This window comes from Salvelinus namaycush, chromosome 1, assembly GCF_016432855.1.
Source record: "Salvelinus namaycush isolate Seneca chromosome 1, SaNama_1.0, whole genome shotgun sequence".
Classification (NCBI taxonomy): domain Eukaryota; kingdom Metazoa; phylum Chordata; class Actinopteri; order Salmoniformes; family Salmonidae; genus Salvelinus; species Salvelinus namaycush.
Genome location: NC_052307.1, coordinates 72849116 through 72869404, shown reverse-complemented (window position 1 = coordinate 72869404; position 20289 = coordinate 72849116). Strand labels below are relative to the sequence as shown.

Genomic DNA, 20289 nt, shown 5'->3' with positions numbered 1-20289 from the left:
TCCATGAGAATGGGGGCGTGCTCGGTCCTCTTTTCCTGTAGTCCACAATCATCTCCTTTGTCTTGATCACCTTGAGGGAGACGTTGTTGTCCTGGCACCACCCGGCCAGGTCTCTGACCTCCTCCCTGTAGGCTGTCTCATCATTGTCAGTGATCAGGCCTACCACTGCTGTGTCATCTGCAAACTTCATGATGGTGTTGGAGTCGTGCCTGGCCATGCAGTCGTGGGTGAACAGGGAGTACAGGATGGGACTGAGCACGCACCCCTGGGGGGCTCCAGTGTTGAGGATCAGCGGGGCAGATGTGCTACTACCTACCCTCACCGCTATTCCAGTCTGTGCTAGCAAAACAGTCCTGTAGTTTAGCATCTGCTTCATCTGACCTTTTTTTTTACTATTAAGGTATCTTTACTTTTACTCAATTATTTAAATCGAGTACTTTTCCACCACTGTTTTAAGTTATTTGGTTTAATAAAAATATGTTTTAGGTATATCATATTCAACCTAACTTGAATTCTACAGTGTACTATAGCAATGTGCCAGTTTCTTACCGCAGGCTTTCTGTGGGCAGCAGGAGGTGTCGTCTGCCAGACTGATGACCACTTCCCCGGCCCTGCGGCAGAGCGGCTGAGGCACGGCGGAACAGTTATACTCCACGGGAACGATATTGTCGTTGTCACAGCGATACATACAGCAGCCATCTTTAGACGCCTTCCACACCTCGCCAGGAGCACGGGGTACACCGGAACTGTCCGTACAGGCTGCGAGACACACAGATAACAATGTATTGAAGTGTAACATGCACTACTCAGATGTTATTACTCAGTGTGACTTACAATAAGTCTATTCCACTAAAGACCAGACCAGACCGGGTGTTTTGTATCATATGAATGTTGACCAGTGTTCATTTGATTGTCTGTGTGATGGCGAAGGTTGATCAGTGAAGGCTTACCACACTTCTCAGGGGGGATGCAGAGGGCAGAGTAGGGTCGATGGAGCAGAGTGCCCTCAGGACAGACACATCCCTCTGTCAGGCCTGTACACTGCTCAGGGTCGTGGTCAAAGTCATGGTTGGAGCAGGACTGGGCTGTACAGGTCGGCAGACAGGCCTGGTAACGCAGCTGGTCTGGACACATGAAGGCTGGGAGAGGAGAGAGGTGAGACAACACTGTTTTAAACTGTTCATAAACTGGATCAGAACCACGACAGGCAGCAGAGCTTGATTCAATATTATCATGTCCATAATGCAGAACTTTGTCTTTTGCTTTACACAATGACATTGACTGACATTAAAACATTATACTGTGAGTGTGTTGACTGACAGGGAAACGTTATACTGTAAGTGTATTGACTGACAGGGAAACGTTATAGTGTAAGTGTATTGACTGACAGGGAAACGTTATACTGTAAGTGTATTGACTGACAGGGAAACGTTATACTGTAAGTGTGTTGACTGACAGGGAAACGTTATAGTGTAAGTGTATTGACTGACAGGGAAACGTTATAGTGTAAGTGTATTGACTGACAGGGAAACATTATACTGTAAGTGTGTTGACTGACAGGGAAACGTTATAGTGTGAGTGTATTGACTGACAGGGAAATGTTATAGTGTAAGTGTATTGACTGACAGGGAAACATTATACTGTAAGTGTATTGACTGACAGGGAAACGTTATAGTGTGAGTGTATTGACTGACAGGGAAACGTTATAGTGTAAGTGTATTGACTGACAGGGAAACATTATACTGTAAGTGTATTGACTGACAGGGAAACGTTATAGTGTAAGTGTATTGACTGACAGGGAAACATTATACTGTAAGTGTATTGACTGACAGGGAAACGTTATAGTGTAAGTGTATTGACTGACAGGGAAACATTATACTGTAAGTGTATTGACTGACAGGGAAACGTTATAGTGTAAGTGTGTTGACTGACATGGAAACGTTATACTGTAAGTGTATTGACTGACAGGGAAACATTATACTGTAAGTGTGTTGACTGACATGGAAACGTTATAGTGTAAGTGTATTGACTGACAGGGAAACATTATACTGTAAGTGTATTGACTGACAGGGAAACGTTATAGTGTAAGTGTATTGACTGACAGGGAAACGTTATAGTGTAAGTGTATTGACTGACAGGGAAACGTTATAGTGTGAGTGTGTTGACTGACAGGGAAACGTTATAGTGTGAGTGTATTGACTGACAGGGAAACGTTATAGTGTAAGTGTATTGACTGACAGGGAAACATTATACTGTAAGTGTATTGACTGACAGGGAAACGTTATAGTGTAAGTGTATTGACTGACAGGGAAACGTTATAGTGTAAGTGTATTGACTGACAGGGAAACATTATACTGTAAGTGTATTGACTGACAGGGAAACGTTATAGTGTAAGTGTATTGACTGACAGGGAAACGTTATAGTGTGAGTGTGTTGACTGACAGGGAAACGTTATAGTGTGAGTGTATTGACTGACAGGGAAACGTTATAGTGTGAGTGTGTTGACTGACAGGGAAACGTTATAGTGTGAGTGTGTTGACTGACAGGGAAACATTATAGTGTAAGTGTATTGACTGACAGGGAAACGTTATAGTGTGAGTGTGTTGACTGACAGGGAAACGTTATAGTGTGAGTGTGTTGACTGACAGGGAAACGTTATAGTGTGAGTGTATGGCTTCATGTGTCTGTGCTTTGGAAGCCATGTTGCCCGTTAGTACAGTAGAATACAGCCGGTCCTTACGACAGTAGTCTGGGCTCCTCCACTCCATGCAGACGTTGAACTTGTGACAAGATGCCACGTAGGCAGCCAGCGCTACACACGGGTTGTTGACGTACTCCGCGTCACGTACCCACACCTCACAGAACGTACTGGGAGGAACCTGCGGTACATTACAACAAATACAACACAACCTTTTCTGTTTAAACACATCTACAGTGCTGTATTGGGATGGGAGGGTACTGTATTGGGATGGGAGGGTGCTGTATTGGGATGGGAGGGTACTGTATTGGGATGGGAGGGTGCTGCATTGGGATGGGAGGGTACTGTATTGGGATGGGAGGGAGGGTACTGTATTGGGATGGGAGGGAGGGTACTGTATTGGGATGGGAGGGAGGGTACTGTATTGGGATGGGAGGGTACTGTATTGGGATGGGAGGGTGCTGTATTGGGATGGGAGGGTACTGTATTGGGATGGGAGGGTGCTGCATTGGGATGGGAGGGTACTGTATTGGGATGGGAGGGAGGGTACTGTATTGGGATGGGAGGGAGGGTACTGTATTGGGATGGGAGGGTGCTGTATTGGGATGGGAGGGTGCTGTATTGGGATGGGAGGGTACTGTATTGGGATGGGAGGGTACTGTATTGGGATGGGAGGGTACTGTATTGGGATGGGAGGGTACTGTATTGGGATGGGAGGGTACTGTATTGGGATGGGAGGGTACTGTATTGGGATGGGAGGGTGCTGTATTGGGATGGGAGGGTACTGTATTGGGATGGGAGGGTGCTGTATTGGGATGGGAGGGTGCTGTATTGGGATGGGAGGGTGCTGTATTGGGATGGGAGGGTGCTGTATTGGGATGGGAGGGTACTGTATTGGGATGGGAGGGAGGGTACTGTATTGGGATGGGAGGGAGGGTACTGTATTGGGATGGGAGGGAGGGTACTGTATTGGGATGGGAGGGTACTGTATTGGGATGGGAGGGTACTGTATTGGGATGGGAGGGTGCTGTATTGGGATGGGAGGGTGCTGTATTGGGATGGGAGGGTGCTGTATTGGGATGGGAGGGTGCTGTATTGGGATGGGAAGGTGCTGTATTGGGATGGGAGGGTGCTGTATTGGGATGGGAGGGTACTGTATTGGGATGGGAGGGAGGGTACTGTATTGGGATGGGAGGGAGGGTACTGTATTGGGATGGGAGGGAGGGTACTGTATTGGGATGGGAGGGTACTGCATTGGGATGGGAGGGTACTGCATTGGGATGGGAGGGTACTGCATTGGGATGGGAGGGTACTGTATTGGGATGGGAGGGTACTGTATTGGGATGGGAGGGTACTGTATTGGGATGGGAGGGTACTGTATTGGGATGGGTGGGAGGGTACTGTATTGGGATGGGTGGGAGGGTACTGTATTGGGATGGGAGGGTGCTGTATTGGGATGGGAGGGTGCTGTATTGGGATGGGAGGGTGCTGTATTGGGATGGGAGGGTGCTGTATTGGGATGGGAGGGTGCTGTATTGGGATGGGAGGGTGCTGTATTGGGATGGGAAGGTGCTGTATTGGGATGGGAGGGTACTGTATTGGGATGGGAGGGTACTGTATTGGGATGGGAGGGTACTGTATTGGGATGGGAGGGTACTGTATGGGGATGGGAGGGTACTGTATTGGGATGGGAGGGTACTGTATTGGGATGGGAGGGTGCTGTATTGGGATGGGAGGGTACTGTATTGGGATGGGAGGGTACTGTATTGGGATGGGAGGGAGGGTACTGTATTGGGATGGGAGGGAGGGTACTGTATTGGGATGGGAGGGAGGGTACTGTATTGGGATGGGAGGGTACTGTATTGGGATGGGAGGGTACTGCATTGGGATGGGAGGGTACTGTATTGGGATGGGAGGGTACTGTATTGGGATGGGAGGGTACTGTATTGGGATGGGTGGGAGGGTACTGTATTGGGATGGGAGGGAGGGTACTGTATTGGGATGGGAGGGTACTGTATTGGGATGGGAGGGTACTGTATTGGGATGGGTGGGAGGGTACTGTATTGGGATGGATGGGAGGGTACTGTATTGGGATGGATGGGAGGGTACTGTATTGGGATGGATGGGAGGGTACTGTATTGGGATGGATGGGAGGGTACTGTATTGGGATGGATGGGAGGGTACTGTATTGGGATGGATGGGAGGGTACTGTATTGGGATGGATGGGAGGGTACTGTATTGGGATGGGAGGGTACTGTATTGGGATGGGAGGGTACTGTATTGGGATGGATGGGAGGGTACTGTATTGGGATGGATGGGAGGGTACTGTATTGGGATGGATGGGAGGGTACTGTATTGGGATGGGAGGGTACTGTATTGGGATGGGAGGGTACTGTATTGGGATGGGAGGGTACTGTATTGGGATGGGAGGGTACTGTATTGGGATGGGAGGGTACTGTATTGGGATGGGAGGGTACTGTATTGGGATGGGAGGGTACTGTATTGGGATGGGAGGGTACTGTATTGGGATGGGAGGGTACTGTATTGAGATGGGAGGGTACTGTATTGGGATGGGAGGGTACTGTATGACGAGGGAGAGAGAGAAGCAGTGAACCTACAAAAGCATGGCAGGGGCTGAAGGAGGTGTTTCGGAGCATGGTCATACACTGGGAACAGTCACTGGTGGAACAGTTGACTTCTCTGCGCCGGCTGTGGCTGATGTAACTAGTGGTGTTGGGGACCTGCCAGCTGTCGATGAACACCGCTGGGTCCTCGCTCTCCCCGACTGTCGTCCCATTGGACAGCATCAGGTCGTTGGCTGGGTTACCATCACAGCAGCCTGGGGGGGGGGGGGGGGGGGGAATAGGGAGAGACACAAGGGGAGCGAGAGAGAGAGCGAGAGCGAGAGCAAGAGCAAGAGAGAGATGCAGTAAGAGAGAGCGAGAGCGAGAGAGGAGAGGAGCGAGATGCAGTAAGAGAGAGAGGGAGGGAGAGGTGATCGGTTGAGGGGAACAGAGGGGGAGAGAAAGAGTGAGAGAGAACATGCGTCGGGGGGCAAGGCCATGGCCAGAATGCAAGAAGGGAGGGATAGTGAGCGGGGAGCCAGAAGATGAACTCAATCCATGGTCCCAACTCAATCCATGGCCCCAACTCAATCCATGGCCCCTACTCAATCCATGGCCCCTACTCAATCCATGGCCCGTACTCAACCCATGGCCCCTACTCAACCCATGGCCCCTACTCAACCCATGGCCCCTACTCAATCCATGGACCCTACTCAATCCATGGACCCTACTCAATCTATGGACCCTACTCAATCTATGGACCCTACTCAATCTATGGACCCTACTCAATCTATGGACCCTACTCAATCTATGGACCCTACTCAATCTATGGACCCTACTCAATCTATGGACCCTACTCAATCTATGGACCCTACTCAATCTATGGACCCTACTCAACCTGAATGGTTATAGCAGGTGAGGTCCTAGGGTACGTCCCAAATGGCACCCTATCCCTAGTGCACTACCTTTGAACCCAGGGCCGGGGCAAAAGGAGTGTTATAAATATGGAATAGTGTTCCACTTGGGAACCACACTACAACCAGCCTCCATACCACTCCACTTCAAATGGATGCCATTGTCCTGGTAAACCACACGCCAGTGTCCTGGTAAACCACACGCCAGTGTCCTGGTAAACCACACGCCAGTGTCCTGGTAAACCACACGCCAGTGTCCTGGTAAACCACACGCCAGTGTCCTGGTAAACCACACGCCAGTGTCCTGGTAAACCACACACCAGTGTCCTGGTAAACCACATGCCATTATCCTGGTAAACCACATGCCAGTGTCCTGGTAAACCACATACCAGTGTCCTGGTAAACCACATGCCATTGTCCTGGTAAACCACATGGCATTGTCCTGGTAAACCACATGCCAGTGTCCTGGTAAACCACATGCCAGTGTCCTGGTAAACCACATGCCAGTGTCCTGGTAAACCACATGCCAGTGTCCTGGCAAACCGCATGCCAGTGTCCTGGTAAACCGCATGCCATTGTCCTGGTAAACCCCATGCCAGTGTCCTGGTAAACCCCATGCCAGTGTCCTGGTAAACCACATACCATTGTCCTGGTAAACCACATACCAGTGTCCTGGTAAACCACATGCCAGTGTCCTGGTAAACCACATGCCAGTGTCCTGGTAAACCCCATGCCAGTGTCCTGGTAAACCCCATGCCAGTGTCCTGGTAAACCACATACCATTGTCCTGGTAAACCACATACCAGTGTCCTGGTAAACCACATGCCATTATCCTGGTAAACCACATACCAGTGTCCTGGTAAACCACATGCCATTGTCCTGGTAAACCACATGGCATTGTCCTGGTAAACCACATGCCAGTGTCCTGGTAAACCACATGCCAGTGTCCTGGTAAACCACATGCCAGTGTCCTGGTAAACCACATGCCAGTGTCCTGGTAAACCACATGCCAGTGTCCTGGCAAACCACATGCCAGTGTCCTGGTAAACCGCATGCCATTGTCCTGGTAAACTATATACCATTGTCCTGGTAAACCACATAGCATTGTCCTGGTAAACCCCATACCAACGTCCTCATAAGTTCTAACTACACAACATACCACAGAGGCCCATGGTGGGCAGTTTGCTGTTGTAGCTCTCTGTCTCGATGACCAACATGCCCGTGCTGTGGAACCACTGCAGCTTCAGGCCCGCTGGTGTCCGGATCAGATACATGTTGCCGGTGTCCAGGATCTCAAAGCCAAACTTCTTGAACCTCGGCTTGGCGTACCTCGAGTTCACATACAGCTGACAGACAGAAAAGATATGTCAAAATCCTATATGTTGAGGGATACTGTATTTCCTAATATAGACAGGCCTACAAATACTACTGTAGTGTGTATGGCAAGCTAATTAACATCTCATCACTTTTTAGGTCTAGGATGAACTCTTTCTACTTTACATTGACTTTGATTCTGTTCGTAGTCAAATTGGTGAATAAAGGGCTAGTTAGACCGAGAGAGATAGGAAGAGATTAATAAGAGATAAGAAGAGATAAGAAGAGGAGATGAAGAGATGAAGAAGAGATAGGAAGAGATTAAGAATAGATAAGAGATAAGAAGAGATAGGAAGAGATAGGAAGAGATGAAGAAGAGATGAAGGAACAGACTGACCCTCCTCTGCAGTCTGTTGATGACCAGGTGGTTGGACTTGTGGGTAATGTTCAAAACCACTAGACACAGGTTGGTGAAATTCCACAGCAGCTTTGGATGGAAACAGAAAAACAAATATTCCATATTACTTTTTTATTTTATTTACAAAGGCTAAGAATCTCTAATAAAAGGGATTAAAGTCATATAGAACTACTCGACATGTGAATGAATAATGATCATTTCCTGAGAATTTTACATTATATAGGGGTGTAAGACAAGGATGTCCTTTATCACCATATTTATTGATTATCGCCACTAAAATACTTTCTGCAAAGGTACTGTAGCTACAGTATAGGGCCTCACTGTGTCTGAGGCGGCCATTTTGGGGGCACCAGCGTTACAGTTACCTAATGTACCCTCATCCTCACCGTGTCTGAGTCAGCGGGGCATTCCTGGACCACGATGCTGACAGTCTCGCTGGGCAGCTGGGTCAAAATGTAGGAGGTAGCCTTGTAGATGGCCACGCTGTTACCATCAAACGTGATCACGTTCAGGTCGGGGAACACTGAGCAGCGACCTGGAGGAGACAGGACAACACCAGCAAGAAACAGGACATTATGACTGAGAAACGCCTGACGGGGAGGGAGGGAGCTGCCTGCCTGCCTGCCTGCCTGCCTGTGTCCGTCAGTGGAAGCTGGTGGTGGAGCTATAGGAGGACGGGCTCATCTTAATGGTTGGAGTGAAATAAATGGAAAGTTATCAAACACATCAAACTAGTGTAAACAACTAGTGGAAACAACTAGTGGAAACAACTAGTGGAAACAACATGTGTAAACAACTAGTGTAAACAACTAGTGTAAACAACTAGTGTAAACAACTAGTGGAAACAACTAGTGGAAACAACTAGTGGAAACAACATGTGTAAACAACATGTAGAAACAACATGTGGAAACAACTAGTGTAAACAACTAGTGTAAACAACTAGTGTAAACAACTAGTGGAAACAACTAGTGGAAACAACTAGTGGAAACAACATGTGTAAACAACATGTAGAAACAACATGTGGAAACAACTAGTGTAAACAACTAGTGGAAACAACTAGTGGAAACAACTAGTGGAAACAACATGTGTAAACAACATGTAGAAACAACATGTGGAAACAACATGTTTGACTCCCTTCCTTTTTATTCCATTCCAGTCATTACAATGAGCCCATCCTCCTACAGCTCCTCCCACCAGCCTCCACTGGAGTTCGTGTCTACTACTGTGAATGTGTGTCGGCTAGCAGTTGTCCTCACATGGGCAGTCCCACTGCGGGCAGCACTTGTCCCCGTTGACCAGGATGGCGAAGCCGAGCAGGCCGCAGTTAGGAGGGGTGGAGTTATACAGACAGTTCTGGGACATGTTGAATCGGACCAGCTGGCCGCTCACACAGAGGAACTTGGTACACTCATCTATGATCTCTGAATAGGGAGGCTGAGACAGGGAAGAACAACAGTTACAACCTGAACAGATTGAACAACGTGTGTTATACAGTGTACTGAATGAAAACAAGGATTAGATGAAGACATTGATGAGAGTTGAAACCATGTACGAACAATTAGCTAGAAGACTGCAGAGCGCTAGTAAATACCGTAATAGGCTGAGATGACTGAGAGGCCTGGACTTTTCAGATAGTTACAATTATTATATATATATGTATTGATTTAACCTTTATTTAACTAGGTCAAGTCAGTTAAGAACAAATTCTTATTTACAATGACTGGCCTACACCGGCCAAACCCTAACCTGGACGACGCTGTGACAATTGTGCACCGCCCTATGGGACTCCCAATCATGGCCGGTTGTGATAGAGCTTGGATTCGTAACCAGGGTGTCTGTAGTGATGCCTCAAGCAATGAGATGCAGTACCTTAGACCGCTGTGCCACTCAGGAGCCCCATGGAGCCTGCATTGAGCCTACATTGGTTCCCATTGAGCCTACATTGGTTCCCATTGAGCCTACATTGGTTCCCATTGAGCCTACATTGGTTCCCATTGAGCCTACATTGAGCCCCATTGAGCCTACATGTAGAAGAGAGGAAAGGAGAGAGGACTTGGTCTACTCACAGTACACATTCTAGTTGAGGACACTGCCATGGATGTAGTAACCTCTGCCGTAGGTCCAACACGTTCTGTCGTGGTATATGGCGATACTACCGATGGTGACGTGGTTGTCTCTGATGTGGTGTACGGCGACACAGGTGATGGTGATGGAGTCTTTGGTGTAGTGGTGTCTACTCCGTCCACCCTCTCTGGCTCTGTAGCGGAGGTTGGGGTGGCCGTGGGGGGCAAGGGGACTGAGAGATCTGCTGTCACATCTGGTGTGACCTTTGGCGTGACCTTTGGTGTGACCCCTGGAGTGGCTGCGACCTCTGTAGAGGTCAGCAGGTCAGGCGAAGGAGTCATTCTGGTTGTGCTCTCTGTGAATGCTGGAGTAACCCCTGTCTCTCTAGTGGTGGATGGTACTATTCCTTCTGGTGTAGTAGTGGTGGATGTGGATGGCTCTGCGGTCGCTCCTGTGGGTCCTGTGAGTCCTGTGGGTTCTGTGGGGACGGCGGTAGATTCTGTGACCGTGGTCAGGCTAGGAACGGAAACAGAAGCGGATGTGGTCGTGCCAGTGCCGGTCGGAGCAGCGGAGCTGCTAACGTCTGCTGCATATTCTGTGGTTCTGGTGACTGGTTTGGTCGCAGTACGAGCGGTCGTGGTTGGAACAACCTCTGAGATGGTAGCTGTGCCGAGGCTAGGAGGAGCGACCGTAGGAGGACCAGGTCTGGTCGTCGCTGTCGGAACCCCTGGAACCCCCAGAGTCCTTGTATCTACAGTTGCCCTAACAGTGCTCGGTCTGGCGGTGGACCTCACCGTTGTGGCAGTTCTGGACGTCGTCATGGGAACCTTGCCTGTTGTTGTCCTGCGTGTTGTTGTCATTGGTCTGCGGGTGGTCTTGGAGACCACTTTAGAAGTAGAAACCACTCTGGTAGTGACTCTCTCTGGGTGGCTAGTGGGTCTGGGAACTGACGTGGTGGAGGACGAGGAGCTGGTTGTGGTTACTGGACCAGACCAGGAAGAAGTTGGTTCTTGTGTAGTTGTTGTGGAAGTAGTAGACAATACTTCCACCCTTCCTGTATCGGGAGGAACGCTGGTGGTCTCTGTTAGCGGTCTGATGGTCACTGGTCTGATGGCAGTGGTCACTGGGACACCAGGTACAGGTGTGATGGTGGCCGTATGGACACCAGGTACAGGTAAAGGTGGGACAGTGGTCACTGGGACACCAGGTACAGGTGTGACAGTGGTCACTGGGACACCAGGTACAGGTGTGATGGTGGTCGTATGGACACCAGGTAAAGGTGGAACAGTGGTCACTGGGACACCAGGTACAGGTGTGATGGTGGTGGTATGGACACCAGGTAAAGGTGGGACAGTTGTCGTGGGGACCGTTGTGGTGAGAGATAATGCTGGTTCCCCAGGTACACCAGGCACGGCCGGGGATTCGGGTGTCGCAGGAGGTCTCTCCGTCCTGGAGGTTGAAAATGCGCCGGTTGAAGTCTCGGGCGGAGCTGTGGTGGTTTTGGCAGTGGTCGTCATGGTAACTGAGGTTGTGGTGGTGACGCCTGGCGCTGTAGCAACGTGGTGAAGAGCATCAGTGGTGGTAGTGGAGATGACTTGGTGTGGAGAGACCTCTACTTCTGTACTGACCTCAGGTGTGGTCACCCTCTCTGTGCTAGAGATAGGGCTAGAAGGAGAGGAGGAGGTTTCGCTGTGGGGGGGCATCCAAGGCTCCGTGGTCTTCAGTGTGGTGGGAGGCTGGGTCGTTACGGTCCCTACAGCCACTGGAGGACCTGGCACGGTCGTGGTGGTCTCTGTGTGTGACACCGGTGATACAGGCGATGTGGTTGTGGTTGGGACCACTGCTTCTGTTGTGGTCGAGATGGAAGGAGAGGTGAAGGTGGTCTGGGTAGACTCTGTGGTCGTTACCAGAAGGTCTGGAGGTTTGGTGGTCGTACTGGAGATTTCCGTTGGTATGGGTTGAGTTGTTGTGGTCCGTACGGTCGGGGGACCGGTAGTAGTGGTCAGTCTCCAGTCCACAGCTTCGGTCGGGTATGCGGTTGTGGTCGTGTGTTCGGTGGTTCTCTCCGTGGTCGGAACAGCGCCAGACCAGGAGGTCCTTTCAGTGTAGGCCGTAGCTGTTGTTGTCAGGTGAGATGTTGTTGTTACCGTGTCTACGACAATCACAGGTGTGACTACAGCCGGTGTCATGGTTATATGGGTCTTTGCCAAGGGTTCCGTTGTTGCCGTTGAGACCGGTGCTCTCGCCGGCTGTTCTGAGGTAAGACCGGTTGATATTGTTGTTGTCGTTGGCAGCATGGGAACAGCGGTGGTAGTCGGTAGATCAGGAACTGGAGTTGTGGACGTCCTCAGCTCTGTAGGGGAGGCGTGAACGGTCTTCTCTGTGGTTGCCGTAAAAACAAGTGGTGGTGTTGTCTCCGGGCGTGTGGGCGGCGTAGTTCTGAGAGTAGTGAAAGGGGTGTCTGGTGAGGTTGATACTGGGCTGTGTTTTGAAGTGGGTTCTGGTGTTGGTGGTGGTGTTGTTGCAGTGTGAACGGTGGAGGTCGGTGAGAGAGAGGGTACTGTGGTATCGGCTGTAGTCGATACACCAGGAGGGAGGACTTTGGTTGTTGTTGGCTCGGTTGTCTCCACAGCAACAGGCTTTGTGCTTGTCTCTGTGGGTGCACCAAGGGTGGTTATAGAAGCTGTAGTCATGGCTGTAGTCCTAGTTGTAGTCCTAGTTGTAGTCCTAGTTGTAGTCCAAGCTGTGTCCCTGGGTGTCTCTGAGACTGTGGTTGGCTGTGGACTAGAGGTGGTTGAGACTGGAGTCACTGTGTCTCCTGGACGTGTGGTGGCCTTGGTGGTCACACTGGTGGGGGTGACTGGTACTGCAGGCAGGGTGCTGGTCTGAGTAGGCCCCATGGTGGAGCTTATCCAGGGGCCCATGGTAGTGGATGGAGGGGGGCTGGTGAATGTGGTGTCTGTAGGCCCTGGGCGTAGAGAGGGCCTGGTGGTGGAGGACGTGAGCCAGAACAGAGCTGTGATAGAGAAGGGCACCTGGCTGGTCCTCTCTGTGCTGGGGCCTAGGGGGCTGGGTGTGGAGCTGGGGGCCCTGGTCGTCCTCTCTGTACTGCCTTCTGTAGTGGAGGGTAAGGATGGAGATGTCTTCACTGTAGATGCAACCTCCACCACCTCAGGTCTGACTGTGGTGGCCCAGGATGGAGGTGAGGGTGTTGCTGCTGCACTGGTTCCCTCTGGAGTCGGTACGGCCGAAGAGGTGCTGGGCAGAACCACCTTATCAGTCACTGTGGTCGGTACTTTAGCAGAGGTGGTCAGAGCATCCAAAGGAGAAGTTGAGACAATAGGAATGGTGGTGGTGGCTGCAGTGGTTGGGACTGTGTCTGAAGGGGTGGTGGTGTAGGGAGGCTGGATGGAGGTGGTGGTGAGGGGCCCAGGGGGACCCGGGGTGGAGCGTGTCGTGGAGAGGCCAGGGCTAGCCGGCCTGCTGGTAGAGGTGGTGGTGGAGGCTGAAGGAGTGACAGCTGCAGGTGTTGACTCAACACTGCTGACAGTAGTAATGGGCTGCACAGCAACTGGTGGCTTAATGCCTGGAGCACAAACAATAAATCAACTGTTAGATAAGCACTGCTGCTGGCCTAGGGGAGAGAGAGAGAGGGGGAAGAGAGAGACAGAGAGAGACAGAGATAGATAGAAAGAACAAGAGAGTAAAAGAGAGAGAGAGACAGAGAGAGAGAGAACGAGAGAGAGAGAGAGAGAAAGAGTAGAAGAAGTAGAGAGAGACAGAGAGAGAGAGAACGAGAGAGAGAGAGAGAGAAAGAGTAGAAGAAGTAGAGAGATCCATTCCTCCCCTGTGGCCAAACTTCAACCACACAGCACATGGCTCATGTTGATGGTAGATTAGAGTGTTGATCTTGATTAAACAGATGTTAGCTGTGAATATCTCAGCGTCTCAGAAATCTGATACGACACTGTATTTATCTTGTTACTGTGTGTATCCAGAGATCTTGAGGTAAGCCCAATAACACGTGCAAGGGGTATGTTTCAAGTGACCTTTACATGTTGACTCATTTTAAAAACAAGGATATCCTCTAAACCTAAGTATATTTGTATCTGTCCCACATCACTGTACAAATCCAACTTTAAATAAATAGTCCTCAGTTACTGGATATTCCATTTTACTTCTGATAATATAGTCAGTTTGAGTTTCCACTAGTATGAGAAGTGGAGTGGAGAGAAAAGAGGAGAGGAGAGGAGAGGAGAGGAGAGGAGAGGAGAGGAGAGGAGAGGAGAGGAGAAAATGTCCTGATACTCACAGTCTTCAACATGGACACATCTCTGAGTGACCTCATCCAGCACCATGTGACCATGACACAGAGGCAGACATCCCTCCACTCTACAGAGAAACACACAGCTCTGAAAACTACTGCCGACTACTCTCTATACAGTAACATCACATTTCATTTACAGTGTATAGAAACAAGGGTTCCAAAAGGGTTCTTTGGCCCCGTAGGAGAACCCCATAGGAGAACCCCATAGGATGGCACAATAACCCTTTAAGGTTCTAGAACCACCTTTTTTTCTAAGAGTGTAGAAAACCAGCCAGCCAGTCAGTAGAGTAGTTGTGTCCTACAATAGGTATGTCCTACAATTAAAATGTTACAAAAGAGTAACACTATTCTGAGCCATGTATTAACATCTGTGGGAAATATCAGATTACTGCAAAACATGTAGATCTAATATCTCAGTGTTGTTTGTACTGTATCTGACTGGCTGATTGGCTGACTGACTGGTTGTCTGACTGACTGGCTGACTGACTGGTTGTCTGGTTGTGAGACTGACTGACTGACTGGCTGTCTGACTGACTGGCTGTCTGACTGGCTGTCTGACTGACTGACTGGCTGTCTGACTGGCTGTCTGACTGGCTGACTGGCTGTGAGACTGACTGACTGGCTGACTGGCTGGCTGACTGGCTGTGAGACTGACTGACTGGCTGACTGGCTGGCTGACTGGCTGTGAGACTGACTGACTGGCTGACTGGCTGGCTGGCTGGTTGTCTGACTGGCTGGCTGGTTGTCTGACTGACTGTCTGTCTGTCTGACTGACTGGCTGTCTGTCTGTCTGACTGGCTGTCTGACTGACTGGCTGTCTGTCTGACTGACTGGTTGTCTGACTGACTGGTTGTCTGACTGACTGGTTGTCTGACTGACTGGCTGGCTGGTTGTCTGACTGACTGGCTGGCTGGTTGTCTGACTGACTGGCTGGCTGGTTGTCTGACTGACTGGCTGGCTGGTTGTCTGACTGGTTGTCTGACTGGCTGGCTGGTTGTCTGACTGACTGACTGGCTGGTTGTCTGACTGACTGGCTGGCTGGTTGTCTGACTGGCTGGTTGTCTGACTGGCTGGCTGGTTGTCTGACTGACTGGCTGGTTGTCTGACTGACTGGCTGGCTGGTTGTCTGACTGACTGGCTGGCTGGCTGGCTGGCTGACTGGCTGACTGGCTGGCTGGCTGGCTGACTGGCTGACTGGCTGACTGGCTGACTGGCTGGCTGATTACACAATAGAGCTGGAGGCTTCACATTCACATGGTGTTGAAGGTTTAGCCCCTGTCTGTGATGGTGTACGGTCACATCCCAAACAGTGCCCTGTTCCCTATATAGAGCACTACTTTTGACCAGGGCCTTATCCCCTATATAGTGCACTACTTTTGACCAGGGCCTTATCCCCTATATAGTGCACTATATAGAGAATAGGGTGCCATTTAGGATGCATACGTAGTGTCACCTTGTGCTGCCTTACTTTGGAACGGTACCACATGCCTCCCCCGAGGGGTCACTGCAAGTCCTGAAGCAGGGGCTGACACACGACTCATACCTCCACTGGCACTTAGGACCCGTAGGGCTGTCTGGACCAGGGCCTGAGGGAAAATACACACTTTACAGAAAGTGTTGCACAGCAGAGTATGAAACATGGAAATAAGTATACTTGTGTTTGTGAATTTCAATCATATTGCAGAGTCTCCTAGTAAAGAGAGTGGAAATGAAGTGAGTTGAGTTCTAGATCGACTATGGTCTGGACTCTGCCTAACCTCTCTGGACCTCTCCTGGTCGACTATGGTCTGGACTCTGCCTAACCTCTCTGGACCTCTCCTGGTCGACTATGGTCTGGACTCTGCCTAACCTCTCTGGACCTCTCCTGGTTGACTATGGTCTGGACTCTGCCTAACCTCTCTGGACCTCTCCTGGTTGACTATGGTCTGGACTCTGCCTAACCTCTCTGGACCTCTCCTGGTTGACTATGGTCTGGACTCTGCCTAACCTCTCTGGACCTCTCCTGGTCGACTATGGTCTGGTCTCTGCCTAACCTCTCTGGACCTCTCCTGGTTGACTATGGTCTGGACTCTGCCTAACCCCTCTGGACCTCTCCTGGTCGACTATGGTCTGGACTCTGCCTAACCTCTCTGGACCTCTCCTGGTTGACTATGGTCTGGACTCTGCCTAACCTCTCTGGACCTCTCCTGGTCGACTATGGTCTGGACTCTGCCTAACCTCTCTGGACCTCTCCTGGTCGACTATGGTCTGGACTCTGCCTAACCCCTCTGGACCTCATGGTCAACTATGGTCTGGACTCTGCCTAACCTCTCTGGACTTCTCCTGGTTGACTATGGTCTGGACTCTGCCTAACCTCTCTGGACCTCTCCTGGTCGACTATGGTCTGGTCTCTGCCTAACCCCTCTGGACTTCTCCTGGTCGACTATGGTCTGGTCTCTGCCTAACCTCTCTGGACCTCTCCTGGTCGACTATGGTCTGGACTCTGCCTAACCTCTCTGGACCTCTCCTGGTCGACTATGGTCTGGACTCTGCCTAACCTCTCTGGACCTCTCCTGGTTGACTATGGTCTGGACTCTGCCTAACCTCTCTGGACCTCTCCTGGTCGACTATGGTCTGGACTCTGCCTAACCTCTCTGGACCTCTCCTGGTCGACTATGGTCTGGACTCTGCCTAACCTCTCTGGACCTCTCCTGGTCGACTATGGTCTGGACTCTGCCTAACCTCTCTGGACCTCTCCTGGTCGACTATGGTCTGGACTCTGCCTAACCTCTCTGGACCTCTCCTGGTCGACTATGGTCTGGACTGCCTAACCTCTCTGGACCTCTCCTGGTCGACTATGGTCTGGACTCTGCCTAACCTCTCTGGACCTCTCCTGGTCGACTATGGTCTGGACTGCCTAACCTCTCTGGACCTCTCCTGGTCGACTATGGTCTGGACTCTGCCTAACCCCTCTGGACCTCTCCTGGTCGACTATGGTCTGGACTCTGCCTAACCCCTCTGGACCTCTCCTGGTCGACTATGGTCTGGACTCTGCCTAACCTCTCTGGACTTCTCCTGGTCGACTATGGTCTGGTCTCTGCCTAACCCCTCTGGACCTCTCCTGGTCGACTATGGTCTGGACTCTGCCTAACCTCTCTGGACCTCTCCTGGTCGACTATGGTCTGGACTCTGCCTAACCTCTCTGGACCTCTCCTGGTCGACTATGGTCTGGACTCTGCCTAACCCCTCTGGACCTCTCCTGGTCGACTATGGTCTGGACTCTGCCTAACCTCTCTGGACCTCTCCTGGTCGACTATGGTCTGGTCTCTGCCTAACCCCTCTGGACCTCTCCTGGTCGACTATGGTCTGGACTCTGCCTAACCTCTCTGGACTTCTCCTGGTCGACTATGGTCTGGTCTCTGCCTAACCCCTCTGGACCTCTCCTGGTCGACTATGGTCTGGACTCTGCCTAACCTCTCTGGACCTCTCCTGGTCGACTATGGTCTGGACTCTGCCTAACCCCTCTGGACCTCTCCTGGTCGACTATGGTCTGGACTCTGCCTAACCTCTCTGGACCTCTCCTGGTCGACTATGGTCTGGACTCTGCCTAACCTCTCTGGACCTCTCCTGGTCAACTATGGTCTGGACTCTGCCTAACCTCTCTGGACCTCTCCTGGTCGACTATGGTCTGGACTCTGCCTAACCTCTCTGGACCTCTCCTGGTCGACTATGGTCTGGACTCTGCCTAACCTCTCTGGACCTCTCCTGGTTGACTATGGTCTGGACTCTGCCTAACCTCTCTGGACCTCTCATGGTCAACTATGGTCTGGACTCTGCCTAACCTCTCTGGACCTCTCCTGGTTGACTATGGTCTGGACTCTGCCTAACCTCTCTGGACCTCTCCTGGTCGACTATGGTCTGGACTCTGCCTAACCTCTCTGGACCTCTCCTGGTCGACTATGGTCTGGACTCTGCCTAACCTCTCTGGACCTCTCCTGGTCGACTATGGTCTGGACTCTGCCTAACCTCTCTGGACCTCTCCTGGTCGACTATGGTCTGGACTCTGCCTAACCTCTCTGGACCTCTCCTGGTCGACTATGGTCTGGACTCTGCCTAACCTCTCTGGACCTCTCCTGGTCGACTATGGTCTGGACTCTGCCTAACCTCTCTGGACCTCTCCTGGTCGACTATGGTCTGGACTCTGCCTAACCTCTCTGGTTCTCTCCTGGTTGACTATGGTCTGGACTCTGCCTAACCTCTCTGGACCTCTCCTGGTTGACTATGGTCTGGACTCTGCCTAACCTCTCTGGACCTCTCCTGGTCGACTATGGTCTGGTCTCTGCCTAACCTCTCTGGACCTCTCCTGGTCGACTATGGTCTGGACTCTGCCTAACCTCTCTGGACCTCTCCTGGTTGACTATGGTCTGGACTCTGCCTAACCTCTCTGGACCTCTCCTGGTTGACTATGGTCTGGACTCTGCCTAACCTCTCTGGACCTCTCCTGGTCGACTATGGTCTGGTCTCTGCCTAACCTCTCTGGACCTCTCCTGGTCGACTATGGTCTGGTCTCTGCCTAACCTCTCTGGACCTCTCCTGGTTGACTATGTCCGGCATCCACTGCTGTCAGAGAGTAACCCTATCTGTTTCTGCCAGCCTGTGTGGACTCTGCTATGCTCCTAAAACAAATGGCTGACATATTTTTAGCCCCAGTAATTACCCAGCCTGCATCAGGAGCAGCAAACCCAGCTGTGGATACAGAAAGAGAGCAGAACTTTCTAGACCTCACCAACTCTAACCATACATTTGGACCTGAACTATGATTCACAAATCACTTTACTAGATTATGAACAGAAATACTCTCCAAATGGTGAAGTTGTTTCTTGGTTGAAATAAAAACCACCCCTGCCTAGTGTCTGACCACCCCCTCTCTGTTCTCCCTTCCCCCCAGTCAAAGACTCCGACCCTGGGCATTAGCCAGGGCAAAGCTCCTTCTCTGGAAGTGGTATACTGGAAGGGGCAGGTCGGTTTCTGTTTTGGAACAGCCGTGGGCCTGGGGGGCCTTGGCCAGGGGGGCCCTGATCTGGGGGGGCCTGGTCTGGAGGGGCTCTGATCTGGAGGGGCTCTGATCTGGAGGGGCCCTGATCTGGAGGGGCCCTGATCTGGTGCTGACCTAGCACACCGCCCTTCCACATCAACATGTCTGTGATTAAAGGCACACATCAGCCACTCGCCACTGACAAAATCTGTCGTTCTGTTGCGAGGTGGGAGTGTGCCCGGGCGACAGCTGCAGAGGGCTTGCCATTACAGTGCTATGCAAAACATGGCTGCCCGCACAAAGAGCCCATTAACGGGCTAAATGGGTGTTTTTACAAACCGAGTACGCACGCTGGTGGGGCCATGGTTAGGGGGTTGTGGGGGTTGGCGGGGTGGAGGGGCTGCAGCAGGAGGTTACACCAGGGGGTTAGTAGCCTAAACTACAAAGTGAAAGTCTTTGTCTCTGGACCTCAGCTGTCAGCCATCTCTGATACATACAGTAAGTATTGGGTTGCATTGGAGGGGACGAGCATAACATGGCCAAAGCTCCAAGAGCTTGAGCAAAAGCTAGAAGACCACAGGTTTGCTAGCTTGACCTTTCATGTAATAAATGCCTGCATACTGTACATCCTATGGAAAGCATAGGAATACTAATAGGGCACATTTTAAAAGATGATTGTGACCAATCAAAAGGCCTTGATCCAAACCTCCTCAACGCAAACCTATAGCCACATGCAAACTCCTACTAGAATACAACCACACCCCCCTGACAGCTTAAACAGAGGAAGACCCCATATCTGTTCAAGTGCAACACATTAAAATGGTCACAAGTGGCAGTTTTAATAAAAAATATCATATCAAAATAGATGGTATAAATGGAATCACCTTTGAGAAGAAAAAACTTTAACTTTTCATTTACATAGCTCTTCTTTTCCCTTCCTATGTAACCTTCCCAGATCTCCAGTCCATCCCACGTA

At 50.8% G+C, this 20289-nt stretch overlaps 1 protein-coding gene across 1 annotated transcript in view; it reads right to left on the bottom strand.

The window, feature by feature from the left end:
* Positions 1 to 20289, bottom strand: part of LOC120052860 (otogelin-like) — a 131449-nt gene that overhangs the window by 16165 nt on the left and 94995 nt on the right. The window contains exons 28-38 of the mRNA XM_039000050.1: positions 15768 to 15885; positions 14285 to 14364; positions 10065 to 13558; positions 9165 to 9342; positions 8295 to 8443; positions 7888 to 7977; positions 7336 to 7522; positions 5317 to 5537; positions 2741 to 2879; positions 951 to 1139; positions 550 to 759 (exon numbers count right to left, since the gene is read on the bottom strand). Of these exons, the coding sequence (XP_038855978.1) occupies positions 550 to 759; positions 951 to 1139; positions 2741 to 2879; positions 5317 to 5537; positions 7336 to 7522; positions 7888 to 7977; positions 8295 to 8443; positions 9165 to 9342; positions 10065 to 13558; positions 14285 to 14364; positions 15768 to 15885 (5055 nt within the window). The remainder of the gene's footprint in view (positions 1 to 549; positions 760 to 950; positions 1140 to 2740; positions 2880 to 5316; positions 5538 to 7335; positions 7523 to 7887; positions 7978 to 8294; positions 8444 to 9164; positions 9343 to 10064; positions 13559 to 14284; positions 14365 to 15767; positions 15886 to 20289) is intronic.